This window comes from Salmo salar, chromosome 16 (assembly GCF_965601325.2).
Source record: "Salmo salar chromosome 16, fSalSal1, whole genome shotgun sequence".
Lineage (NCBI taxonomy): Eukaryota > Metazoa > Chordata > Actinopteri > Salmoniformes > Salmonidae > Salmo > Salmo salar.
The window spans coordinates 84,471,805-84,499,643 of NC_138306.1; the positions used below are offsets into that span (position 1 = coordinate 84,471,805).

A 27,839-nucleotide genomic window follows, 5' to 3' on the forward strand; every position below is an offset into this window, starting at 1 on the left:
CGATCTAAAAGTTAGCTAGAAAATGTGAAACGGATTAAAATTACGAGTTGACAGCTGAATGAGTTCACCATTTACACAACATATGCTGCAACCTTTTGTAATTTTAATAGTTTGTTTCATATTGGCTGGCTTCCAACAATAACTGAATTTGCAAAGCTAGCGAGCACCAATTCCGTTTCAGTGGTGTTACCCGGGTTAAATAAAGGTGAAATAAAATAAATAAATAAAAGTTCCCTTGCGACAATTTAGCTTTTGCAACGAGACCATTATATATATTTAAGACAATGGTAGAAGAGAGTGTAGTTCTGTTCAGTTTGGACTTCAGTTTATCGCTAACCTTATCACAGGGACTTTGAAGTACTAACTTACATCATCTGCATGCTGATCTTGGAATAAATTGACGATAGCAAAGATTCCATCTTTGACGAGGCCACATAAATGGAATAGGTACTAGCTAGCTTAATAGTTAATATTTGCGCGCTAGCTCTGCATATTCAGCTAGTGTGTGTGCGCGATTGACTGGATTAACCTCACATCAGTTACGTTCATTGAGTGCCTTTCAGACAGTAGATACGACCCCTCTGTTACCTTGCCAACTAAGGAACTGGCAGTGGATCAAACCATTGTGAGGCAAAGGGTGGGGGGGGGGGTCGCAATCTTTTGAAACTTAAAAACGCGCTATTAAGTGTCTATAATCAGCACAATTGCTTTCATTGCGTATTATTAATATTATTTAAATTACATAGTTATGTTTCAGTAATATATTGGGGTGGACAAATCATATTTTTCCCAGGATGGGGGGGGGGGGGGGGGTCGTGTCCCCCCTGGGATTTCCGCCCCTGATTTGACCCATCTCTCATGGTTCAAATGTTTCAATTCTCTCAGGTCGTGCAGTTGTTAAAGTGTACGAACGCAGTGCGGCGGCTGGACCTCCTAAACAAGAACTTGTCGTATGTCCGAGACCAGCCCCTCACGCCTCATGGAGGGGGCAGTGCCTCCGCTGACCGGGCGTCCACTGGTTCTACAGAGGGATACCCGGTCATGTTTTTGAGGATTGTGGTCGACTGAGTGGTAGCTGCGGATGGAGAAACTACCACGTCATGTTCATTAGAACAGATACTGACTGTTGAATGACAGCCTTTCATCAGCCCAATACACACACACCTTATCTTTTAAGCTAGTCCTTCAGTGGTAGTGATGTCCGGGTGGATTCTACAGTTAACTAAAGTGTCCTGCTCCCTGACAGAGGGAAAGGTGCAGAAGGCTGTGCAGTACGGTGGTGGGGATACCGACATCAATGACGAGATGCAGGTCTTCCAGACCCCAGAACCTGTAAAGGTGCTGCATCTCTCCTCTAGCATGGTAAACACATTTAATGCAAAACCTTAAACTGACACACTACTGTTCAGGAGTATTACAATTTCTTATTTTCTGAGTGACATTGACAATTATGCATTCATCTTTGCATTAATTTCAGATGCCTGGTTGTTAAATATAGTACAGAGAAAGTGTATGCTATTCCCCCTGACAAAGCATAATGATTGCTCAATGCGAAGTTTTGTACCCTGTAATGTCAGTTCCAAAACAGACCACTAGATGGCAGCATTTAGCGTTGAATACTTTTAGGTTCCAAGAACTGGTACACTGATGACCAAAACAATTGCATGACTTTATTCAATAAGTACAGCCAAATATGTACATTTACACACAAGGAATGAACACATGGCAGAAACATTTGTCAGGTCATTCATTGTCTGTCCCTGAGGACAGGGTCCAGGCCACAGTCCCATATCTTTCATTGTTTTTTTCAAAACTCCCTGGACCCAATATAGAAGAATATGTACCTTTAACCAAAAGCAGACATGGCCCACTGTTTGACATCTGTGGGGCATTGTGGGTATTTCTGCAGGGCCTCCATGATCTGGCTGTGGTCCAGCATAAGTTTCACCAGCTGGTACTCCTTCTGGATCTTTGCTGTGGAGCTGTCCATAGACCTAATCAGCTCCAACTGCTGCAGGTGTTCAAACGCCTGGAACAGAGTGTTGTTGGGTTGAGTATCAAATAATACAATAGCCACATGTATGCCAAGACTGTATGTATTACAATAAACTTTAGTCAGGGGTATTACAGAGAAGGGACAACCAACGGCATTATGTACTGAACAAAAATAAACGCAACATCCAACAATTTTACTAAGTTACAATTCATGTAAGGAAATCAGGCAATTTAAATAAATAAATTAGGCCCTAATCTATGGATTTCACATGACTGGGCAGGGGCGCATCAATGGGTGGGCATAGGCACAGCCAATCCAAATGAGTTTTTCCCCACAAAAGGGCTTTATTAGAGACAGAAATAATCCTCTGTTTCATCAGCTATCTGGCTGGCTGGTCTCAGACGATCCCACAGGTTAAGAAGCCGGATGTGGAGGTCCTGGGCTGGTGTGGTTACACGTGGTCTGCGGTTGCGAGGCCGTACTGCAAAATTCTCAAAAATGCCGTTGGTGGTGGCTTATGGTAGAGAAATTAACATCCAATTCTCTGGCAACAGTACTGGTGGACATTCCTGCAGGCAGCATGCCAATTGCACACTCCCTCAAAACTTGAGACATCTGTGGCATTGTGTTGTGACAAAACTGCACATTTTAGAGTGGCCTTTTATTGTCCTCTGCAGAAGGTGCACCTGTGTAACGATCAAGCTGTTTAATCAGCTTGTTAAACTGCCACAGCTGTCAGGTGGATGGATTATCTTGGTAAAGGAGAAAGTTCACTAACAGGGATGTAAACACATCTGTGCACAAAATAACAGAAATAAGCTTTATGTACGTATGGAACAGTTCTGGGATCTTTTATTTCAGCTCATGAAACATGACAACACTACATGTTGCGTTTATATTTTTGTTCAGTATACATCAACATTCAGCACATATCCACCCTTCTTCATTGTGAAATAAACTGACCTTGAGAACGATCCACAAAAACATTATAGGATCTTTATGAAAAATACTATTGGAAGGGTCTGATGTCATTCTACTGAGACCATGTCATGCAGACCCACCTTTATGACGACTGGCTTGTCAAAGTTATGGATAGAATGGGATTTCCTCTGCAGGAATTTCTTGAACTCTGACAAAAATAAAATATCTATTAACACAAACGTATGTCATTCCCAACAATTACACACCAGCTCTTACTAACTGTTGATCCTTACCATTGTGAACCATCTGGAAGTTAAACGGCTCTCCTTCATAGATGTCATTCAAGTGTTTCATGGCAATTATCAGGCACAGTTCAAGAATGGACAGGCCTGGAAAGATCAACAAAGCAAAAAGCAGGCCAAATGATCAATGTTTTATCAAATGTTCATACATCCATCAAAGAAATCCTCTAATAATGACCTCTACCCCTAATGGCTTTAGGCTTTAAATTACCATGAAGAATGTTTGCTTTAGAGTCCACCATACAGACTCTACTGGCCTCCAGAAGATCAGTGGGCTTGATGGCAGGTTTAGATGCGCTCACACGGCTCAGAGCCAGCATCTGCAGAGAGGGGTCCACACACACAAAGCAACATTTAGAGGGGTTTTTCCACTCTTTGCTTTATACTACAGATACAAACTCCTACCAGTAACAAGTGCAGGAAACGGAAGTCTTTGCTGGAGTTATAATGTCTTTGTAAGACGTCCACCACTAGTTGGTCTTCACATAGCGTCTGAAAGAGAGTCAGGAGGCATCGTGAGTAAGAAGAAAAATGCCTTTCAGATAAAGCCCACTACAGCACATCACAAATCTAGTACTGTTACATTTTTTTTTTTAAATTATAGTTTGCAGTCCTGGACTGGCCTCACCTTGATGCCGTCATTCCACTCGTCATGGAACTTGGTGTCGGGGAAGTCTTGTGGCAGGCTGAGCTGTGAGCGGACGTTGTCCAGGTACTGTATGAAGCTCAGGGAGCTGAGCAGGTGGATCTGTCTGTGGCTGAACCTGGACTTGACCCTCTTCTCTAGCAGCTCCAGGACATCCTGCAGCAAGCAGAGATGAAACCAGTTGTGATCACCAGAGAAGAGAATAAGGTAGAGTAAAGTCACAGGAGACTGCTGAGGGGAGGACGGCTCATAATGCCTGGAATGGAGTAAACAGAATGGTATCACACACACATACAAACCATGTGTTCGATACCATTCAATTTATTCTGTTCCAGCCATTACTTAGAGCCCGTCCTCCCCAATTAAAGAACCACCTGTGAGTAGAGTAGAATATAATTCGATTGAAACCTATCCTTTTGAAACTAAAACTAGTTAATCACTGGAGAGGTCTAAAAGCTAGATAGTACACAACTGAGGTAGAAGAGACCCTACCAGTCTGCAGGTGAGGCCGATCACAGCGATGGGAGCCTGGGCAGACTGGGAGACATCCAGGAGGTTGTAGAGCAGAGTCTGGTTCTTATGGTGGGCAAACAGGTCAAACTCATCCAGAATGAAGAGGACAGGCCGACTGCTGCTACGATCACCTGGGACAAAGACAACAGTACACTGTAGAGACATACTGTCAGCATAAAGAGGGCGGATTCTTCAAAATTATAGTGAGGGCAATGTGCAGAAATTATTACCTTTCTTTAACGCCTCAAGAAGGAAGGCCAGGTTTTCTGCAAAACTACCCTGAAAATAACAATAAAATAAAGAGCAAGCTATAAATTGCAAAGGGACAAAACATACAGCATAACTTCTGTAAACACTTACAAACACTTTGTCTCCAACAACATTCTCCAGATTGAGCTGGCGTGTGATTTCTTTGAGCGCTATTCTATCATCAGTCTGTAAAAGACCTAGAGAGACAGAGAAGAAGAAGAGTTGGGGAGAGAATTAAAAGACAATGCAGAAACAGAGGATCAACAGACACAGAAACAAACATAAAAACAATCACAGACATCCTACTACCAACCATTCAGGTGGACAGGTAACACATTCTTATTGATATCCTTCACCTCCAGCAACTCTCTCAAGATACAGTTCAGGAGCTGGAGAAAACAGAAGTCAACATGCATGACGACGACAATAGGAGTTGGCTATACAGCACAAACAGATCTGGGACACGGCTATCCTTGTAGCATTCCATACCATTGTTTTCCCAGATCCCCTGGGTCCAACAATGAGTACAGAATTACTCTCTCCATGGACAGCTGTCCTCCTCAGCAGCTCCAGCAGGTGTCTGGAACATTAACACAAGGACCGTTACCCACAATGCCCCACTCTCTGCAGCTCAGCATACAACCTGGCCAATTGCCACGTTCAAAACAACTGGGAACTCTCCGACTTCAGTGCGTTCAAAACAACTGGGAACTCTCCAACTTCAGTGCGTTCAAAACAAATGGGAACTTGGGGAAAAAATGAGCTCCGACTGGGAAAAATCTATTTAAACGGTTATCCAACTCGGGAACTCAGGCCTCTTTCTAGAGCTCCGACCTCGTATTTCTCAGAGTTCCCAGTTGTTTTGAACGCGGCCGGTGGCTACCAAGGTGTAACATGGGTAACACTAGACAGCATAGACACACAGAAACAGACATGACAGGTGTAGGTGGGGCTGGAGCCAAATAATAAACAACAGCTGGGTCCTTGTGAAATTGAAAATCTGAACAGTTAAGCTTATTATGCTGAGACTTTCAGCCCCCAACAAAATGCACATTGCCATGACACATGACCTGTGGAGTACCCCTCATAAAACACACTTGTCATGTGTTATGGCAAATAGACCCAACTCATACCATTACCCTTACATTAATCAATCTTCTAAAGTAGTCAGTGAGTGTCACATTTGTAAATGAATAAAACCTTAGTTAGCAGGTCAGCACCACCAAGGTACCTACTTGTGTTGTGATTCCATTCCCACTGGCTTTTCAGGAAGTCTCTGATGACAGAATCTCTCCCTCAATATCATCTGAACCTGAAAAAGAAATCCATACTAAAAAGGGTTATTATTAAGTATTTGAGAGTAATGTTGTCCATGGGACATCATATCTTAATGTGTTATCTGGGTAAGGTTTATTTGATTTTTGTTTTTTTTAACCTTTGTTTAACTAGGCAAGTCAGTTAAGAACAAATTCTTATTTTCAATGACGGCCTAGGAACAGTGGGTTAACTGCCTTGTTCAGGGGCAGAACGACAGATTTGTACCTTGTCAGCTCGGGGATTCGATCTAGCAAGGTCACCACAACCAACTAATGTATTGATCCTTTACGTTACCTGCTCAATGTAAACATTCAATAAAACAAACGAATACAAACCTGAGAAATACATTCGCCGACTGGCATGTGTGTTTCTTTCACTTTTCGTTTACTCATGGTGGCAACAATCTAGAATGGACAAAACACAAGAGAGACTTGAGCTAAAGCTAACTACAGTAGCTAGCTAGCGAGCAAGCAACATGGCATGCAGTGCAAACGAAGCGATATATTTCTCTATTAGAGGAACTAGCTGCTGACTCGCCTTATAAAAATAAAAGTCTAAGATGAAACATATGACTGAGTGATATTTACAAGTTCGGTGACGTTAATAATAATTCTTTACTTTTTTCCCGATGACAGTGGTCTAAGCGCGAAATTGTAATCTTTGCAAAGACATTTCTCACTTAACAATCACAACTCCAACCCACTTCCGGGTCACCTAATTATTGGACCTACAATAGGAGGCTATATCACTGCACAAAACAATCTACACACATTTAAATGAATAATTCCAGTATGTAAGATTCCCTGCATCTAATTAATATAAAATGTACTTAATCAAAGAGGGGATGTTCTCTTCCAACAGTGATTATCCCACCACCGCCACCAAGTTAGCACTTGGGAATGCATTATGAATGGTCCGGACCTTTTGGTAGCCAGAAGTAGTAGTATGCTCATGGAAGCTTTACTTATTCTATGCCAGGTCAGACACATATGTGTTGAGCCTTTTATCAGTGGTGGAATAAGTACCCAATTGTCATACTAGAGTAAAAATGAAGATACCTTCATAGAAAATGACTCAAGTAAAAGTGAAAGTCACCCAGTAAAATACTACTTGAGTAAAAGTCTAAAAATATTTGGTTTTAAATATACTTAAGTATCAAAAGTGAAAGTATAAAGAATTTCAAATAGCTTCTATTAGGTAATCCAAACGGCACAAATGTTATTTTATTTTTTATTTACGGATAGCCAAGGGCATGCTACACCATTCAGACAGTTTACAAACGAAGCATTTGTGTTTAGTGAGTCAGCCGGATTGGGGGCAGTAGGGATGACCAGGGATGTTCTCTTGATAAGTGTGTGAATTTGACAATTTTCCTGTCCTGTTAAGCATTCAAAATGTAACAAGTACTTTTGGGTGTCAGGGAAAATGTATGGAGTAAAAATTACATTATTTTCTTTAGGAATATAGTGGAGTAAAAGTTGTCAAAAATATCAATAGTATAGTACAGATACCCCCCAAAAAGTGTTTTACTTAAGTACTTTACACCACTGCCTTTTATTGAATCAGCAGAAGTGAAACGTGACAGATTTGTAATTTAATTTGAATTCATATCTGGATAGACACTTTTCTGTTGGGTTTCATAATTGTGTAACACCATGTGTTTCTTGATTTTGCTCTTTGCTCTTGTCCTGTCAGACACATCTCCACCACTGTGCTCTCGGAAAATACTAAATGGAATCCTTGGGACATCCCAATTCTGACGTCACCCCTTTAAAGTTTCAATCTAAAAGGAAAAAGGCAAAGGCAAAAAAGGCAAAGAAAAAAGGCACGAAAGGAAAAGAAAAAAGGAAAAGGCAAAAAAGGCAAAGAAAAAAGGCAAAGGCAAAAAGAGGCAATGAAAAATAGGCAAAGGCAAAAAAAGGCAAGGTTTAGAGTTTAGGGTAAGGACGTCCCAAGGATTCCGAATTGCGCTAACGCTGTGTTCTCCAGCTCTCTCCTCATCTCTCTGAGGCGCAGGAGCAGTAAAGCACTCCATCTTTATCCCAAGCCTAGGGAGAACCAGCCGAGACATTTGATGGGTAGGCTTTTTATTTTTATTTTTAAAGGGCCAGAAGGAAATTGGAGGGAGTTGAAATTTACTATTTCAGCCACCATGGACTTTCAAGGAATCATTTGATACTCGGAAAGATGGAAAAACGTTTTTTTAGGCTATAAGATTGGAATCTCAAAAGCTCCTGTCTTTGCAAAGCAACCCTCTGCTCAGCTATTCTTTCACTGGCCTGTCTCTGCCTCGTCCCTAGCTGGAGACGTTTCACATAGGAAAATACGCTCAACGCTCCCCAGTTACGATAAAAACTTCGACATTTCAATTCGGGGTATACTTTTTTCGTACAGTGGAATATCGATAAAGGCATGTTAATGTTTTGGAGTTTGTGTTAGATTACACAGGTATGTTTATTTACAATTCCTTTTCGGTTAACGTTAGCTACTTATTAGCATTCTGCTAGTTAGCTAGCTTAGCTAAGTTGGTTACCTAGCCTGCCATCGAAAGATCATGTTTTGCTAGCTGTCTACTAGCTAACGTTAGATAGCTAGTTACTATCGATGGGCTAAATAAGGACCGCTAGTGGTTGTTTTTCTTAAAACAACCGTCTTATATTGACTTTGTAACGTTAGACCGAAGAGTTAGGTAACTGTTAGTGAGCTAATATCAGGTGACTAGATATCACCCACCAACCAGTAAACATGTTGATTCTTTGTAGCTAACGTTAGCTAGCTAGGTTAAGTAACGTTGGATATCAGCTGATTTGCTAGTTTGGTAACTAGCTATGTAGATAGTTGGCTACCTTGCCAACTGAACTATGTCACTGTCTAGCTAACGTTAGCTAGCTAGGTAAAGTAACGTTGGATATCAGCTGTTATGCTAGTTTAGTAGCTAGCTATGTAGGTAAGGTAGCCAACTATGACACTATCTAGCTAACGTTAGCTAGATAAAAACTCTATGTCCCCCAAAGGTAGCTAACGTTATCTGGGTAGCTAGCTAACTTGTAATAATTTATAGTAGCTAGACCTTTTTGATTCTGCAGACGAAAAGGAGTGCTTTATGTACAGTAACGTTATGCTATGTGATGCATTGATCGAGCCATTTCCACAAGCCATTTGATTTGTCATTTCAGATTTCTATGGTGCAATAGCTTGCCATCACAGATCGTGCCAATTATTAACAATAGCCTAGTTTCGCAGCTGTACAGGTGTGTGTCTGTTTCTTCCTCATCTTCGTGTGGTTGTCAGTTTAATAAGAGTTAGTGAGCTACCTGCTGTCATTTCTCAAAATATATTGTGGAAATGCAGCACCTGACTCACAGAGAGCTGTGCAATGCCATTATGCCTGCTGTCATAAATGGGTCGTTGCTTTTCTGCAACCCAAAATGGGCCCAGTCTGATGTGTCAGCCCCATGACATTCCAGAGGTTCAGCCAGTAGATCTTTCACCAAATGAAATCCTCACACAGGAGATTTGTCATAGATGTATTAGCCCTGTAACACCTCCGTATTCATATTCAGTGTTTTTGGCATGACGATTTCCATAAAGACGATTAGGTATTCTTTGACAGTGGATAGGGGTTTTACATAATCAACTATCATAAGTAGCCCTGGCTTGTGCGAGTGGAGCAGCTCATCTCCTGTTTCTGTATTGTGAGGCAGCTTGATGTACAAGTACACCTCCTGGACAGGACGCTAGTCTATAGCAGGGCCTTACGCTCAATCTCCTTAATGCTGAGTGCCAAGCAGAGATGCATCGGGTCGCTATCATAGCTACATCATATAATACAGATCCTTCTCTCTTCCCATCTGCTTGTTGTGACCCTGGGCACCTCTCCACCCGTCTGCCCATACCTTGACTCCAGATAGAACCTGATGCTTGTGTTGCCTCTTTAGCTCTCCCCCTCCCTCCATTCCTACACAGGGACAGTTATGAGTCAGCACACAAGGGCTTGGATTAGTAGCCTGTGACAGTACAGCACTGAGCCTTCTGACAGACAAGGCCAACGCATGGCCACACAATAATAGTAAGATCCTTGGTCTTTAGAAAATACATTTACACCCCCGGAGTGCCACTCCTATATCTTTGACAGAACTTGTCTGCAAGGAATTATTCAGTGGATCAAACTGATGTTAAATCTGCACCATTAGATAATGGTGGGTAGGTCAGGTAGGTCTGAATTGGACATAACATGAATGTAGGCTACAACCACTGCACATACACAAACCTTTCAGTTTGTTGTTGCAGGTAGTTTTGTGTAAATGTCTATTGATGTCATACAACAATGTTTTCTAATACTTTTCTTTATTTTTCCCAATCAGGAACCATGGGAATCCCTCAAATAACCTGCCCCAGAAGGAATACCTAGCATGTCTTCATGAGCCACTCCTGGTTCCAGCTGTTGCCCCAGTCTCTCTGAATCTGATTCAGTGTCTATGGCTCTGAATGACCGAGACAAATATGGAAATCTCGTTGGTGTTCAGTAGTAAAACTATGAAGGGTCTCAAAGGTTAGAATTCACAGTGAGCTTGCCTCACATCACACTGACCCCAGCCCATACTTCATCCAACTTTGAGAGTGAAATTGTAGTGCACTGCAAAGTCCTCTTTATTGGAAGACAAAGATGCCATGTACTCTGAAGTCTCTGGTTGATGTGTGATATGCTCTAAGGTGTTGTGTACTAAACCAACTAGAACAATGAATGGAGGAAAGGACTGTAAGGGAGGGGTCTCAGAGGGGGTGGGGCATACAGCCCCTGTCCAGGTCCCTATTGGCTGGCATCGCAAGGTGGATCCAACTAATGGAGTCCTCTACATCAGGTAAGACCCATTGCAGTGCTCTGTTTTTTGTAATGATGCTGTTTGGTTTGTAACCTACAGTCTTGGTGGCTAGTATCATCTATCCAACCTGTGTGTTTCTTTCAGAGAGGTTGGGATAAAGCAACAGATACATTTCCTTATGAGACACTCATGTATATTGGACGATAAATGTTTTTGTTCTAAGCATTTGTTTTGGTTTGTAACCTCCAGTCCCAGTGGCTCGGTGCTGTCCTGTCTAGACCAGGTGAAGAGCTACCTGCTCACAGACGGGACCTGTAAGTGTGGCCTGGAGTGCCCACTCATCCTCCCAAAGGTACGTTAACTAACCATCTTGGTTGTCCTGTCTGTCTAAGCCTTTAGCTAACCTACATTGACTCTCTGAATGCGTAGCTGCCAAAGAAACACCACACAAAGCTTGAAGGGATACTTGGGGATTTTGTCAACAAGGCCCTTTATCTACTTCCCCAGAGTCAGCATGCTAGCAGAGTTAGCAATTGCGCTAGTAAGCAACTTCATTTAAACCGCACGCAGAGAAATAAAACTGGTATCCACAAGTTTATCAGACTCTGGGGAAGTATCAGGCCTCATTTCCAATATCCCGAAGTATCCCTTTTAAGGGTAGAGATGAAGGTTTACTCCTGAGTGATGCAATGAACAGTTTTGTTAAACCCAGGTATTCAATTAAACTGAGGTTGTTTCCCCTCATATAGCAGGTTATATTTAAAAAAAACATCATATAGTAGGCTATGTTTTCTGCTGCATACAGTCTTATTTTCTACTTTCTTTGTGTGTTGCATTATATTGAAACGCGGCAGGGAACTGCGTTCATATTCAAGGCAGGGGCCAATATGTATTCATATGCAAATGTGATGTAGTCTTCTGGAGACGCAGGAGGCTTGGAGGAGGATATGACCTGACAAGTAGCGGACGTTCCATTTTCTACTGATGTTTACTTTATGTACTTCCTTGTGGATAAACGCCACTCCTTTCACCAAAACCGGCCAGGTAACAGAGAGCTGACTCTCCTTTCCTCAGGTGTTTAACTTTGATCCGGGGGCTGCCGTTAAACAGAGGACGGCAGACGACGTGAGGGCAGATGAAGACGTCACCAAGCTGTGTATCCATAAGAGAAAGCTGCTGGCTGTGGCCACTCTACACAAAACTATGGCGCTACCACACCCTGCTCTGACTCTTACCAGTCCTGGTGGAGGTACAAGTAAGTATCCTAGTGACTGTGTATCACTACTGTTTTGGTTGTTTTCCAATGATACATTTCTCACAGATTTCAGACTGTTTCATGGGTGATATAGAACAAGGTCAGAAAAAAAGGTGGACCTTTTGAAATTGGCTTCACAGTGGCATTATACACTTTCAATGTTTTAAAGCTGGAAAACGGTGAAACTGCTACGTCTCTTTGCGGTATTACAAAAACAAAGATGATGCTTCAAACAACAAACACTGTTTTATTTCACTCTGACATTGCATGAGCGATAGAACAATCAAGTCTTTTTTTTCTCTCCACAGTGGTGCATCCCCTCTGTTCTGTTTCATCAACAAAAACAACAACAGATGTCCTAAGGCAAACAGTGGTGCTGTTTCCTCTATTGCAGATTTCAGCTTTAACACTAATTTCACTTATCTTCCCCCTCAGGTTCAACATCAATGGTCCCGTCACATTCCACGAATCCCCGAGCAATACGGAATAAATCTCACCAGTCACTGCTACCCAACTCTGTGGTTCCGAACTGCAAGAACCCTTTCAAAATGATGATGGCGGCTGCAGCAGGTCACCGGCACTTTCCCCAAGAGCTAGGAGGTCCACCCCAGCAGCTGGAGCTTTACCCTGGTTATCCCAACAGACAGCAGAGACTGAGCAGTGAGCCTGGGCCCAGGTCTTCGTACTGCTCTGGCTATGGTAGCATGCTGAGTCCAGGGGGCCCCGGCTCCCAGCTCTATGGGCCCAGGGACGGGTCACCACTCTCCCCTAGCCTCAGGTCTGATCCTCTGGGGAGCCCAGATGGGTTTAGAAACAACCCCTGTGGCTTCCCTGGAGCCACCAGCTCCAGCCCCATCCACGGGGCCAACAGAACGCCTCTCTCCCCACCAGGGATGCTCCTCCACGGTTCTCCGGCTGGGGCCCAGACGTCCTGCGCTATGGCAGGAAGGACTAGCACGCCCCTCTCCCCTACTGCCACTGCCAAAAGCCCAGTCATGATGAAGAAGCCTGTGTGTAACTTCCCCAGATCCCCCAGTATGGATATATCCATACGAGCACCGTTTCACCACAATACACAGCCCGGCGCCCCACACCCTGGTCCCCCGTCTGCCATACCTCCCTCCTGCACCCTCCAGAAAAAGCAGATGACCTCTGAAAAGGACCCGTTAGGCATCCTAGACCCCATCCCCAGCAAGCCTAGCATCAGTATCAGCCAGACCAACTCCAAAACAAACTCCAACTTCCAACCTAGTGTCCACTCCTCTCAGGTAGCAATGATGAATGTAAACATGAACAACCACCCTCCTCCCGCCATCGTCCCCTTGCCAAGCAACCTCCCTCTCCCCACTGTCAAACCCGGCCCAGTGGGCCACAGCCACGGAGGCCACATGCAGAGGACTCAACAGCAGACCTCCATAACCACCTCCATGTCCCCCTCTCCCGTCACCTCCCCAGTCCACATGTCAGGCCCTGTCCTGGGCAGCAGGATGGAGGCCTCTCCCCAGCGCTCCCGCTCCTCGTCCACTTCCTCGGACCACGGGAGCTTTGCCATGCCCTCAGGCCCCAGTCAGGGTCCGTGTTGCGGGATGAAAGTTCCTCCTCGCTCCCCCCGGCCCACCATGCCCATTAACATGCCCTCCAGCCCCTCCTCTGCCAAGTCTGACTCACACCCACTCCACCAGTACAAAGACCTACCCAGTCAGCTGCTGGTTGAGATCAGTAACCAGAACACTATCAACACCCAGCACAACAACCCCGGCATGTACCCCCCTGCCACCTCCTCTGGTCCCTCCATCGCTGCTCCTCACCAGGCCCAGAACCAGAAGGGCCAGAACCACCCAGGTCTGTTAGGGATGCCCCTGAACCAGATCGTGAACCAGCAGAATGCTGCTTCCTTCCCCGCCAGCAGTCTACTGTCAGCAGCAGCCAAAGCACAGCTAGCAAATCAAAACAAACATGGTGACAACAGCAGTGAGACTGGCAGTAGAGGTGGAGGCCCAGGTAGGGTTGATGGTAATGGTGGTAGTAGTGGAGTTGGGCATCCCAGTGGCCCTCTCAGTGGCAAAGAGGGGCCCAGTAGCAGCACTTTAAACCCCATGCTTCCCCCTAACTCCACCATGCCCTCCATTGCGGAAGCAGCAGCAGCAGGCGGCCAGAGCGGTCGGGCTGCCCTCCGGGACAAGCTCATGGCCCAGCAGAGAGACAGAGGAGACCCCCTGCTCCGTAAGCGCAAGCAGCAGCCGCCAGGCCCACCACCGCCCAACAACCCCCTCAACCACCACGACCACATGGTCTTTAACATGCTCAACAAGCCTCCTAACATGGGTGGAGGTCCAGGTCCCAGGCCACCACCACCAAGCTCAGCAGAACAGCTGAGGAAAGTGGCCCGGCTTGGGGGCCTACCGACCAACACCTCCATGGCCCAGCTGCTTCAGTCCATGAGCAACCACAACAACCACCATAACCAGCAACAAGGCCCTGTAGGCCCCCCAGGACCTGGTCAGATGCACTACAGCGATGTGGCTGGGCTCATGCCTCCTGGAGCCTCCCAGCAGCAGAACCTACTGGCCCAACAGAGGATGCTAGGCCAAGGGGAGGGTCAAGGTATGTACTGCCGGAGTATGGACTCTGGAGGCCGTCATTCTCACAGCCCTCGGTTCCCAGGGTTGATGAACCAGATCCAGGCCAATTCGTTGGTGAACTGTGGCCCTTTGGGGCCTGGTGGACAAGTGGGCCTTGGCCCAGGGAACATGCCCCTGAGCCACCATCCTAACACTAACCCACCACCACTGTCCCACCCAAGTCAACATCCACATCAGCAGCAGCAGCAGCACAGCCACCTTCACGCTGCGCTGGGACGGACTAGTATGTCAGGAATGACTCTCGGCAACAATGATGGGAGTTGTGGTCCAACCATCTCTGAGCCAGGTGAGCCACTGAGAGAAACACACACTTTGTTCGATGATTGTGCTTTGCTCTGTGATGGTGTGTGAGTTTGGTAAATCGACCTGGCCTTTGAGTTGAACGACAGTCTTTAGTCTCTCAGAGAGTGTACGTTGAGAGGCTGGCCCTCGTGTTTGTATAATCATTCAGGCTTCTCTCTTTATTAGCATGCTAGTTGCAGTGCTCAGCTCAGTGGCAGAATAACATGAAAACAGATCTTTTTTCTCCCTCCTTTTTAAGAAACGAGCTCTTGACCAGATATAGTGAAGAGCTGGTGTGAGCTGGCTGGTAGCTATAGTAACGCTGGCTTCTGAATGGAGGCCTGGGTGAAGCCTTTGGAGAAGGGTTGTATTCCTTCATTAGCCCTAGTATGTGTCTGCTCTGATATAGGCCTAACTGAATAGATCATTTTTTCCTTTGGCCCACTGTGTTGCACATGGCTGTAGTTGGCCTACTGTTGTGTGAACACTATAGCAGGAAACAATGCTAAGGACTATAAGATATGGCATATGTTTCTCAGGAAACCTAGTGGCTATCTTTCATCTCTTTGTGGACTGCTAGCCTATCTCCCTAGATGGGTTCATTCCAACCAAGCACTTCTCTTCCCCTACCTCATGCCCAGACAGCTCCCCCTCCCCAGCCACCACCATCCAAGCATCCAGCATTGCCTCTGACCCCATCCCCCTGCCTAGGCCATTAAATCACATCCCTTCCTCCACCCCCAGTCTTCTCCCAGGCTGCAACCTCTGAAATAAGCCACGGCTCAGACAGCACCACCAATCACACCGTTCCCATAGCAACCTCCCCGGCAACCATCACCACTATATCGTAGCAGTGCAGCCACACTGGCTGAGTGCTGGAGAGGCTAGTGGGAGGGAGAGGCAGAGGCTAGTGGGAGGGAGAGGCAGAGGCTAGTGGGAGGGAGAGGCAGAGGCTAGTGGGAGGGAGAGGCAGAGGCTAGTGGGAGGGAGAGGCAGAGGCTAGTGGGAGGGAGAGGCAGAGGCTAGTGGGAGGGAGAGGCAGAGGCTAGTGGGAGGGAGAGGCAGAGGCTAGTGGGAGGGAGAGGCTAGTGGGAGGGAGAGGCAGAGGCTAGTGGGAGGGAGAGGCAGAGGCTAGTGGGAGGGAGAGGCAGAGGCTAGTGGGAGGGAGAGGCTAGTGGGAGGCAGAGGCTAGTGGGAGGGAGAGGCTAGTGAGTGAGCTGGGGAGGCGTTAGGAAGGGGAGGGGAAGATGATGAGTAGAGGCGAGGCAGAGGCGAGGGAGAGGAGCTCGACTAGTGAGAGGGGGAGAGGAAGAGCTAGATTAGTGGGAGGGGAGGCACTGGAGAGGGGCGGCGAGTGGGAGGGGAGGCTAGTGGGGGGAGGAGAGGAGCTAGTGAGAAGAGGAGCTTGGGAGGCGAGTGAGAGGGGAGGCGAGTGAGAGGGGAGGCGAGTGGGGGGTGGAGAGGAGCTGGGGAGGCGCTAGGGAGGGGAGGCTAGTGAGAGGGAGGAGAGGCAGAGGCAAGGCTGAGGCTAGTGAGAGGAGGAGAGGAGCTACACTAGTGAGAGGGGGAGAGGAGCTACACTAGTGAGAGGGGGAGAGGAGCTAGACTGGTGTGAGGGGGAGAGGAGCTAGACTGGTGTGAGGGGGAGAGGAGCTAGACTGGTGTGAGGGGGAGAGGAGCTAGACTGGTGTGAGGGGGAGAGGAGCTAGACTGGTGTGAGGGGGAGAGGAGCTAGACTGGTGTGAGGGGGAGAGGAGCTAGACTGGTGTGAGGGGGAGAGGAGCTAGACTGGTGTGAGGGGGAGAGGAGCTAGACTGGTGTGAGGGGGAGAGGAGCTAGACTGGTGGGAGGAGAGGAGGAGCTAGACTGGTGGGGGGAGAGGAGCTAGACTGGTGGGAGGAGAGGAGGAGCTAGACTGGTGGGAGGAGAGGAGGAGCTAGACTGGTGGGAGGAGAGGAGGAGCTAGACTGGTGGGGGGAGAGGAGCTAGACTGGTGGGAGGAGAGGAGGAGCTAGACTGGTGGGAGGAGAGGAGGAGCTAGACTGGTGGGAGGAGAGGAGGAGCTAGACTGGTGGGAGGAGAGGAGGAGCTAGACTGGTGGGAGGAGAGGAGAGGAGCTAGTGAGGAGAGGAGGGGAGCTAGTGATGAGAGGAGGGGAGCTAGTGATGAGAGGAGGGGAGCTAGTGAGGAGAGGAGGGGAGCTAGTGAGGAGAGGAGCTAGTGAGGAGAGGAGCTAGTGAGGAGAGGAGCTAGTGAGGAGAGGAGGGGAGCTAGTGAGGGGAGGAGGGGAGCTAGTGAGGGGAGGAGGGGAGCTAGTGAGGAGAGGAGCTAGTGAGGGGAGGAGGGGAGCTAGTGAGGAGAGGAGGGGAGCTAGTGAGGGGAGGAGGGGAGCTAGTGAGGGGAGGAGGGGAGCTAGTGAGAGGAGGAGGGGAGCTAGTGAGAGGAGGAGGGGAGCTAGTGAGGGGAGGAGGGGAGCTAGTGAGGGGAGGAGCTAGTGAGGAGAGGAGGGGAGCTACTGAGGAGAGGAGCTAGTGAGGGGAGGAGGGGAGCTAGTGAGGGGAGGAGGGGAGCTAGTGAGGGGAGGAGGGGAGCTAGTGAGGAGAGGAGGGGAGCTAGTGAGGGGAGGAGGGGAGCTAGTGAGGAGGGGAGCTAGTGAGGAGAGGAGGGGAGCTAGTGAGGGGAGGAGGGGAGCTAGTGAGGGGAGGAGGGGAGCTAGTGAGGAGAGGAGGAGAGCTAGTGAGGGGAGGAGGGGAGCTAGTTTGGAGAGGAGGGGAGCTAGTGAGGGGAGGAGGGGAGCTAGTGAGGGGAGGAGGGGAGCTAGTGAGGGGAGGAGGGGAGCTAGTGAGGAGAGGAGGGGAGCTAGTGAGGGGAGGAGGGGAGCTAGTGAGGAGAGGAGGAGAGCTAGTGAGGGGAGGAGGGGAGCTAGTGAGGAGAGGAGGGGAGCTAGTGAGGGGAGGAGGGGAGCTAGTGAGGGGAGGAGGGGAGCTAGTGAGGGGAGGAGGGGAGCTAGTGAGGGGAGGAGGGGAGCTAGTGAGGAGAGGAGGGGAGCTAGTGAGGAGAGGAGGGGAGCTAGTGAGGAGAGGAGGGGAGCTAGTGAGGGGAGGAGGGGAGCTAGTGAGGGGAGGAGGGGAGCTAGTGAGGAGAGGAGGGGAGCTAGTGAGAGGAGGAGAAAATAGACCTGTGACGAGTGGAGCACAGTACTACAGCCTAAGCCATCGGGCTCTTCAGTTTATGCGTTCAATTACAAGAATTTCCATCTTCCCACTCTTCTTCCATCATTTTGTTCAGAATTGATTTACCCCTCTGACCTGTCTTCTCCAGGCAGTTAAGGTGTGGAATTTCCCTGATTTGAAAATAACAATGAACAGTACTATTCTTCCACCCCAACAGGAGACCCATCTAACCTAGTAAACTGCAGCATGGCCAGCCTCCAGCCCCACGTCATCAACAGCTCCAGCAGTGGTGGTGGTACCCAGGTGTTCCAGCAGCATCATGCCCAGCAGCAGCAGCTTCATCAGGGCATTCAGCGGGCCATGCAGGGCCTCCCTCCTGGCTACCAGGGCTCACAGCAACCTGGCTTCCCTGAAAACAACAACTCCTCCAACTCCCACCCTATGGCCTGCCTGTTCCAGAACTTCCAGGTTAGTCTGTCTATTTGAAGGGTGTGTTCAGTGAAGTGAAACTCTCTGAACGTTGCAGATAGAAATAGATGAATAGAGATGACAAGAATATCTGATTCACTCTTGACTACGGGTGGACGATCTACATGATACATTCCGTCCTCCTCAAAAGGCCCAGTAGTTGTGGATTCTCTGACATGCTAGGAGTGATAATGACACCTTCAACTTTTGTCTCAATGAACTTTGCGTCTGTGTTGTTTCAGGGGTGTTTGCCAGACAACAGCATTTCAGTCCCTCACTCACAGATGATCTCTCAGTCTGGGATGACATCACTTCCTGAGTCTCAGGGGATGGTGTCACACACCCAGTTTGGTTTCAGCCAACGGGAGATGCAGCAGACGCAGGGAGAGGGGCTTCCCCCAGGGATGCACGGCTCTGATAGGCTACCCAGCGGAGGGGTGGAGTCTGTAGACGCCATCTACAGGGCTGTGGTGGATGCTGCCAGTAAAGGACTGCATGTAGTCATCACCACCACGGATAGTGGCACTACCCAGTCCAGCCCTGTACCCTCACTCAGCACCATGACTGCCTTCACTAACTCCGTAGGGGAGCCGCTCAGCCTCAACCATAACCTCCCTCACAGCCATGCTGCAGTCAGCCATAGTGGCCACCGGGTAGCGCACCAGGAGGGGGAGCAGACACCGACCCTGAGCCAACAGCCCAGACCCAGGCAGGTCAGAGCAGGACGGCCCCGGAAGAACTCTGGTCAGGGGAAGAGTACTGTTAGCATCCCCGAGGGTCAGGGAGCTCTTCCAGAGGCCTCCCACCAGGACTACTTCAGATCCCCAGGCCATGGCACCCCCAGGGGGCAGTGGGAAGGCGAGACTGTGTACCCTGGAAGTCTGGACAGAGGTCACACGGCGTGGGGCGGTGAGGAGTTCCTAGAGTGCTCCACTCATGTCCGCAGCAGCCCCTGTATGGAGAGACCTGGGAATCTAGCTCCTGCACCCCCCTGTCCAGCCGACAGCGCCCCCCACGAAGGTCACCACCACTCTCTCCCCGTCCCCTCAGACAAGGCCTTCCTGGAGGATGGATTCAACCGCTTCAACAACTGCAACCAGACGGCCGTGAACATCGTTAACTACAAAGAGAGGTTGGATCAGACTGTGGAGAGATGCGCCCATATGAACGGAGGTGGCGTCGGACCCCCCCAGGTCCAGTTCTCTCTACGGGGGTACGGTGTGTCTGACCCCCTCGGCCCCCCCAGACAGGGGGACCTAACCGGGGACGACCAGTCTCCCAGCTCCTCCACCAGCCTGGAGGGTCCGTTGGTTAAAGAGTACGTGGGCCACTACAACGGTCACTTCAACGGAGGCTGTGCCCCCAGCCCGTCTGACACCAAGTCCCTGAGCAGCGAGGAGGACCTGAGGCAGCCGGACAGCCCCTCGTCAGAGATGCTCCACTATAGACCCAGGACGTTTAACATGGGGGATCTGGTCTGGGGACAGGGCTTTAAAGGGTTCCCATCCTGGCCTGGTAAACTGTCAGGGGAGGAGGTGGGCCACAACCATCACCACCATGGCAGCCTGCAGCTCAGAGAGGACAGCAAGGTGAGATGTCTTCGGAGAGAGGTGAAAGAAAAATGCACACCCACAAATCTAGTTCTTTCACTATTGACTTTACTTTGTACCTTTTCAGATGAAAGTAACTGTCAGCGATCACCACTTCTGAGCTCTTTAGACAGCTACTGATGGTCATGTTGATGGGACCTAGTCTGGCTTTTGGTCCTATTCTTAGACCCAACATAATGTCTGGCATCTGTTATTACCCCAGGTGGAGCCAGAGAAGCTGAAAACACTGTCTGACATCTGTTATTACCCCAGGTGGAGCCAGAGAAGCTGAAAACACTGTCTGACATCTGTTATTACCCCAGGTGGAGCCAGAGAAGCTGAAAACACTGTCTGGCATCTGTTATTACCCCAGGTGGAGCCAGAGAAGCTGAAAACACTGTCTGGCATCTGTTATTACCCCAGGTGGAGCCAGAGAAGCTGAAAACACTGTCTGACATCTGTTATTACCCCAGGTGGAGCCAGAGAAGCTGAAAACACTGTCTGACATCTGTTATTACCCCAGGTGGAGCCAGAGAAGCTGAAAACACTGTCTGACATCTGTTATTACCCCAGGTGGAGCCAGAGAAGCTGAAAACACTGTCTGACATCTGTTATTACCCCAGGTGGAGCCAGAGAAGCTGAAAACACTGTCTGACATCTGTTATTACCCCAGGTGGAGCCAGAGAAGCTGAAAACACTGTCTGACATCTGTTATTACCCCAGGTGGAGCCAGAGAAGCTGAAAACACTAACACATGACCTAGAGGCCCTCGACAGAGCGACCAAGAGGAACAGAAAGTAAGTTATATTGCTGTAGGATGGATGGTACTGTACATGTTGTGATTATTTATATCAGTGTGTATGTAGAACCAGTTTCTCCTGTGTTTTAAAAAGGTGAACGGATGTGTTTTATTTGCTCTATTTTAAGAGTGGAATTCCATTCTAGAATGTTGATGGGTCGGGTTAGTTCCATCCTGGCTGGCTAGTTCCATCCTGGCTGGCTGCTCTGTGTTGAGGAGAGGTTAATACTACTGAATCGCCTGTCTGTACTCTCTGTCTCACTCTGAGCCCTGGTCAAAAGTAATGCACTGAATAGGGTGTTTTTGGGACTGCCGCTTCCCTGGTGCTGCCCTGGCTGGGTAGTCTTTACCCCCTGGTGCTGCCCTGGCTGGCTAGTCATTACCCCCTGGTGCTGCCCTGGCTGGCTAGTCATTACCGCCTGATGCTGCCCTGGCTGGCTAGTCATTACCGCCTGATGCTGCCCTGGCTGGCTAGTCATTACCGCCTGATCCTGCCCTGGCTGGCTTGTCATTACCGCCTGATGCTGCCCTGGCTGGCTAGTCATTACCCCCTGATGCTGCCCTGGCTGGCTAGTCATTACCCCCTGATGCTGCCCTGGCTGGCTAGTCATTACCCCCTGATGCTGCCCTGGTGCTGCCCTGGCTGGCTAGTCTTTACCCCCTGGTGCTGCCCTGGCTGGCTAGTCATTACCCCCTGATGCTGCCCTGGCTGGCTAGTCATTACCCCCTGGAGCCCTGGCTGGCCCCCCTGGCCCTGGCTGGATGTCATTCCCGCTGAGGCCCGGCGGCTCGCACCCGCTGATGCTGCCCTGGCTGGCTAGTCATTACCCCCTGGTGCTGCCCTGGCTGGCTAGTCATTACCCCCTGGTGCTGCCCTGGCTGGCTAGTCATTACCCCCTGGTGCTGCCCTGGCTGGCTAGTCATTACCCCCTGGTGCTGCCCTGGCTGGCTAGTCATTACCCCTTGATGCTGCCCTGGCTGGCTCGTCATTACCCCTTGATGCTGCCCTGGCTGGCTTGTCATTACCCGCTGATGCTGCCCTGGCTGGCTAGTCATTACCCCCTGATGCTGCCCTGGTGCTGCCCTGGCTGGCTCGTCATTATGCCCTGGTGCTGCCCTGGCTGGCTAGTCATTACCCCCTGGATGCCCTGGCTGGCTAGTCGTTACCCCCTGATGCTGCCCTGGCTGGCTCGTCATTACCCCCTGGTGCTGCCCTGGCTGGCTCGTCATTACCCCCTGAAGCTGCCCTGGCTGGCTCGTCATTACCCCCTGGTGCTTCCCTGGCTGGCTCGTCATTATGCCCTGGTGCTTCCCTGGCTGGCTTGTCATTACCCCCTGGTGCTTCCCTGGCTGGCTCGTCATTACCCCCTGATGATGCCCTGGTGCTGCCCTGGCTGGCTCGTCATTACCCCCTGGTGCTGCCCTGGCTGGCTCGTCATTACCCCCTGAAGCTGCCCTGGCTGGCTCGTCATTACCCCCTGATGATGCCCTGGTGCTGCCCTGGCTGGCTCGTCATTACCCCCTGGTGCTTCCCTGGCTGGCTCGTCATTACCCCCTGATGATGCCCTGGTGCTGCCCTGGCTGGCTCGTCATTACCCCCTGGTGCTGCCCTGGCTGGCCTCTCTCTCTCTCTCTCTCTCTCTCTCTCTCTCTCTCTCTCTCTCTCTCTCTCTCTCACTCACTCACTCACTCACTCACTCACTCACTCACTCACTCACTCACTCACTCACTCACTCACTCACTCACTCACTCACTCACTCACTCACTCACTCACTCACTCACTCACTCACTCACTCACTCACTCACTCACTCACTCACTCACTCACTCACTCACTCACTCACTCACTCACTCACTCTCACACTCTCACACTCTCACACACACACACAGCGCTTACCTCACCTTAGCTCTTCTCCCTCAATGTTCGTTAAAATGTACCTGGACCACAGTCAGTCTCATTGCTTTCAGCTCATGTTATAATTGCATACTTTATCCTTCCTTAGCAGGAGGCAGAGTTGAACAAATCTATTCATATTTTTGTCCAAAGCTAAAAAGAAAATGCTTAGTGTTTACTTGTGGACTTATTGATGTTTCTGAAACATGATTTTGTTTTCATTGTTCCCAACAGAGCTGGGAAGTTGAATAATCATTTAGAAGCTGCTATACATGAGGCCATGAGTGAGCTGGACAAGATGTCAGGGACTGTGAGTATACAAGTACCATCTAGAAAGATTACAACACCATGCTCTCCCAGATGGCCTCTCCTCTGTCTCCCTCCTTCTCTCTCCCTCTGCCCCTCTACCTCTCCCCTCCTTCTCTCTCCCTCTGCCCCTCTACCTCTCCCCTCCTCCTCTCTCCCTCTGCCCCTCTACCTCTCCCCTCCTTCTCTCTCCCTCTGCCCCTCTACCTCTCCCCTCCTTCTCTCTCCCTCTGCCCCTCTACCTCCCCCCCCCCGCCCCTCACCTCTCCCCTCCTCCTCTCTCCCTCTGCCCCTCTACCTCTCCCCTCCTTCTCTCTCCCTCTGCCCCTCTACCTCTCCCCTCCTTCTCTCTCCCTCTCCTCTCTCCCTCTGCCCCTCTACCTCTCCCCTCCTTCTCTCTCCCTCTGCCCCTCTACCTCTCCCCTCCTTCTCTCTCCCTCTGCCCCTCTACCTCTCCCCTCCTTCTCTCTCCCTCTGCCCCTCTACCTCTCCCCTCCTTCTCTCTCCCTCTGCCCCTCTACCTCTCCCCCCCTTCTCTCTCCCTCTGCCCCTCTACCTCTCCCCTCCTTCTCTCTCCCTCTGCCCCTCTACCTCTCCCCTCCTTCTCTCTCCCTCTGCCCCTCTACCTCTCCCCCCGCCTCTCCCCTCTGCCCCTCTACCTCTCCCCTCCTCCTCTCTCCCTCTGCCCCTCTACCTCTCCCCTCCTCCTCTCTCCCTCTGCCCCTCTACCTCTCCCCTCCTTCTCTCTCCCTCTGCCCCTCTACCTCTCCCCCCCTTCTCTCTCCCTCTGCCCCTCTACCTCTCCCCTCCTTCTCTCTCCCTCTGCCCCTCTACCTCTCCCCTCCTTCTCTCTCCCTCTGCCCCTCTACCTGTCCCCTCCTTCTCTACTCACTCTGCCCCTCTCCCTCCCCTCCTTCTCTCTCTAGACTGTCCCCCAGGGTAAGCTGAGCAGAGCTAAGACTACAGCCACTGTTGATCAAAGGGCTGTCTCTGTGTCAGCTGGGAGACCCACACACACACACACACACACACACACACACACACACACACACACACACACACACACACACACACACACCCCCCCCCCCCCAGTCAGAGGATTACATAAACAAGCTGCAACAACCCCTCAACCAGCACCACATTTCAATTTGAAAAGGATTCACTGTGCTGTTAATGCATCTTTCTGCCTTTCCTCTGAATTCAGACAGGCTAAATATGAAACCAGACACTGTGAGTGGAAAAGAGGACAGTTTAGTCAGATTAGGATGTCTGTGGAGTTCTGTTTGAACTCAGGTGCTATTAAACACTGTAGAATGTACGCTACTAGCCGCACAAGCCAACAGAGACTGGGTTGTTTGTTGGTATTAATACGTCTTCTATTGTCTTCTCTGTCCTCAGGTAAGGGTTAAAAGTTAGGGTTCGGGTTAAGGTTAAATGTTATTTAAATGTTAGGGTTACATTTAAGCAATAAGGCCCGAGGGGGTGTGGTATGTGGCCAGTATACCCCGGTTACCCCGGTTACAAACTGGTTACCAACGTAATTAGAGCAGTAAAAAGAAATGTCATACCCGTGGTATACGGTCTGATTATATCACGACTGTCGGCCAATCAGCATTCAGGGCTGGAACCACCCAGTTAAATTAGAGCCCTGGTTATGCATTAATGTATTGTGTCTTCTCTGTCCTCAGGTTCATCAGATCCCTTCCAGAGACAGACAGGTGAAGCTGCCCAAACCCAAGAGGAGAAAGATCTCCAGATAACATTGAATGTGTTTGGTCAGCTAATGACAGTCCAGTATCTAGCCAGTACCCAGCCTTGGAACAACGGTTCAGACCGCCCCGCCACGACCTTTGAACTCCAACCAGGTGCTACAATATGGATAGTAGTGGTACATTATCGTCCCACGACCTCCCTAGCTGACTGACATTGAAAGTACTGGAAAAGCCAAACAAAAATATTACAGTTTTGAATTTCAACTGTAAAAAACGACGGTTGTAATTTGTCTACAGCTAGCTGAATGAGAACTATTTTTTTTCTAGAATAACATTAAAAAAACTGATAAATAGAAGAAAAATACTACATTTTAAAGAAAATAGACAGTCCAAATATTTCTGATACATTTTCAATAGGTATATAGGTAATACGGAAGATTTCATGAACATTAAGAAACGTATGTAAATATTGTACAATGGTAATGTACAACATACTTAATAATGCACATTTGAACTTGTATTGTACAAAGCAGCAGAAGAAGTGCACCAATGTCTTGGTTTTTATTCAATACATACACAGTCATTATGACTGTATGCAAGGGACAAATAAAGACAAGATACAGCCTAAAGCTTTTATATGGTTATGTTATAGACATGCTGTTTATTGTATTGAAAAGCAGGGTCTGTATTCAGAAAGCATTCGAGGAGTAGGAGTGCTGATCTAGGAGCAGTTTAACTTTTTATATTATAATGAATAAGATTACATATACAGAGGGGGGCCTGCTACTAGAGCATCACTGGCAGTAGGATCAGCTGATCTTGGATCAGGTCCCCCCCTTGTCCAGATCATCTTATTCATTAGGATCTAAAAAGGGCTAGACTGATCCTAGTTCAGCACTCCCAACTCTGAGACGCTTTATGAATACAGACCCAGGAGAAACAGGCATTACTTCAACACCACTAAGTGTTTGTTCATTTATGTGTTTTAAAAACAGAGTGAACTTTACCAGCTGAAAGGCTTTCTGTTTCTAGGGTACCATAGAAAAAGGATGATTGGAATGAAGCATCCTTCTAATTCCAGGATCTCACCCTACTAAAACCACAGACTAAGTTGTCAAATACCAGTCAGCTGTTTTTGCGCAATTTAATTTTCTTTTTGATGTGACTTATTTTTCTTAATATCATTTTCAAATAGTGTCATCATTTTATCAGCTATAGCTTTAGATCGCGTAACCAACCTTGAAAAGCATAGATGCAGTATATTATTATGACGTAAGAGTGGATTGTGAAAATAACACTAACTGCCTGAGGTAAAATGGTGGAAAAGAGTTCATCCTACAATTTAGGGGCCTTATGTGTAGTTTATTTGTTCTAAATTATTTATGTACAGTATTTCATATTTATTTGAAGCTTTACAATATTCTAGATGGCAATAATACAACCGAGAGTTAAAAACTCAAAGCCTTACGTGTTTATTTTACACAGGAATAGCCTATATGCTGTATTCAGTTTAGCCATTAACCTGTTTTCCAGTTTGATTTAAAACGTGTTCTTTTTGGATCCCTTGACGTTGTGTACTACTGTGTTTTTCCCTTCTGCTAGCTATTTCTTCTGTAGTGTTTGTTACAGTAGATCATGTCGACATGTCCTGAAGAGGTCATTGACTGCCTCCTTCCAGAAAGTTTAGGTTGCATATCTCCACAGTCTCTGGGGACCATGCTTAGGTCTGAAAAGGCTTCACTATATATTTCGACAGCATGCTGTCTTTAAAAAATAAATTAATCTCAATCAACTTTTAACGACCTAAATGATTCATTAAAATCAGTGCAGATAGTACAATAATAGTTTAAAGGATAGAAGAAACGTTTAAAATGGATAATATGCAGTATGTTATCTTAGTATGGAAAGAAGTGATAATTTGGCCCTTCAGGCTGAGCCCTGTCAGGGCTGTCGTAGAGTTGTTTACATTGGTGGAGAAATCACTACTGAATAGAATTTCAATAGAAGTTTGTTAATTGGAGACTGTCCACACATATAGAACTGCTTCACTACGTTTTGTGCTGATGCAATTTGGATGATTTTTATGGCCCCATTGAAAACAGACTTGTTATATTCACTACAGTGTGTTGTGTGCAATACAAATAAGTTACATCATAAATCATTAAATCAACTTCAGAACGTCAATCTTTAAAATAAAAATGAAAAACTGTGTAACCGTTCATGTTACAAACCATGTCTAGATGGATCAACTGTAATTCACTCCAGACAGAAGTATTTCACTCTCCTTCTAGAAAAGTATTCATGCTTTTAATGAAGCTTTTCACAAATACTCTTGAGAGCAGTCAAGAGAACACGTGAACTATTTGGGGTAAAGTTCATTCTGCCCTTGTGCAATGACCTAGAGACCCAGTCAGTCTCATGTTCAAACCCCATGTTGTATAATGTCTTTTCACTTTTACCTTTCTGTTGTCGCTCAAATGGTCAGTGCAGCCCAATTTCTTCACACGTGTGTATTTTATTTTTGGAGCTATCTCTGTGTGTGTGTGTGTGTGTGTGTGTGTGTGTGTGCGCTGTTTTTCTTACCCTTGCTTGCTCTTTGAATCTTTATTTCTGTGTTATTAACATGTTGCTGTTGTCAGTGTTGGTTTTTCCACATGTAACTAAGTTTTCTCACGTGTGTGTGTGTATGTGTGTACTTTACAAAAGTAGACTACTTTGTAAAGTATGTTGTGCACTTGATGTCATTTGTTGCATTGTGGGTGCTAGGACAAATAGTGTGAAGTTCCATATTTTCTCATTGTTTGGCATTTTCTATTATTTCATGTAAGCAGCCGTTTTTTATTTTGTAAATATTGTAAACATTACAGGTCATAAAGTGATGTAACATTTGAACAATGTTGCACAGATGTTTAAGATATTAAAAACTGGTCACTCCTACTTGAATTATTTGGCAT

General features: G+C 47.9%; 2 protein-coding genes across 6 annotated transcripts; one reads left to right on the forward strand and one right to left on the reverse strand.

Annotated features, from left to right (window-relative positions):
- Positions 1 to 1,648: 1,648 nt before the first annotated feature.
- Positions 1,649 to 6,699, reverse strand: LOC123723692 (origin recognition complex subunit 4). 3 transcript variants are annotated; one of them, XM_045698227.2, is made up of 14 exons: positions 6,563 to 6,699; positions 6,280 to 6,348; positions 5,863 to 5,939; positions 5,117 to 5,207; positions 4,941 to 5,016; positions 4,739 to 4,824; positions 4,609 to 4,657; positions 4,358 to 4,509; positions 3,848 to 4,021; positions 3,625 to 3,711; positions 3,431 to 3,539; positions 3,211 to 3,306; positions 3,058 to 3,125; positions 1,649 to 2,029 (listed from the first exon to the last, which is right to left on the reverse strand). In XM_045698227.2, exons 2-14 carry the CDS (start codon positions 6,334 to 6,336, stop codon positions 1,847 to 1,849), a joined length of 1,305 nt encoding a protein of 434 aa, XP_045554183.1. In that variant the 5' UTR covers positions 6,337 to 6,348; positions 6,563 to 6,699; the 3' UTR covers positions 1,649 to 1,846. The 3 variants fall into 3 exon arrangements, with proteins under 3 accessions (XP_045554183.1, XP_082819202.1, XP_082819203.1); XM_082963076.1 differs by having other exon boundaries at positions 6,482 to 6,632; XM_082963077.1 differs by lacking the exon at positions 6,563 to 6,699 and adding an exon at positions 6,532 to 6,550.
- A 1,037-nt stretch (positions 6,700 to 7,736) lies between these two features.
- Positions 7,737 to 27,828, forward strand: LOC106574757 (methyl-CpG-binding domain protein 5). 3 transcript variants are annotated; one of them, XM_045698231.2, is made up of 11 exons: positions 7,739 to 8,392; positions 10,309 to 10,496; positions 10,681 to 10,806; positions 11,017 to 11,119; positions 11,842 to 12,022; positions 12,458 to 14,950; positions 18,337 to 18,587; positions 18,830 to 20,176; positions 20,900 to 20,973; positions 23,102 to 23,177; positions 24,862 to 27,828. In XM_045698231.2, the coding sequence occupies exons 3-11, from the start codon at positions 10,685 to 10,687 to the stop codon at positions 24,931 to 24,933; spliced, it is 4,719 nt and encodes a 1,572-aa protein (XP_045554187.2). In that variant the 5' UTR covers positions 7,739 to 8,392; positions 10,309 to 10,496; positions 10,681 to 10,684; the 3' UTR covers positions 24,934 to 27,828. The 3 variants fall into 3 exon arrangements, 2 of the variants coding, with proteins under 2 accessions (XP_045554187.2, XP_045554184.2); XM_045698228.2 differs by having other exon boundaries at positions 10,309 to 10,806; XR_006759859.2 differs by lacking the exon at positions 24,862 to 27,828 and having other exon boundaries at positions 7,737 to 8,392; positions 10,309 to 10,806; positions 20,400 to 20,973; positions 23,102 to 23,175.
- Positions 27,829 to 27,839: the final 11 nt, after the last annotated feature.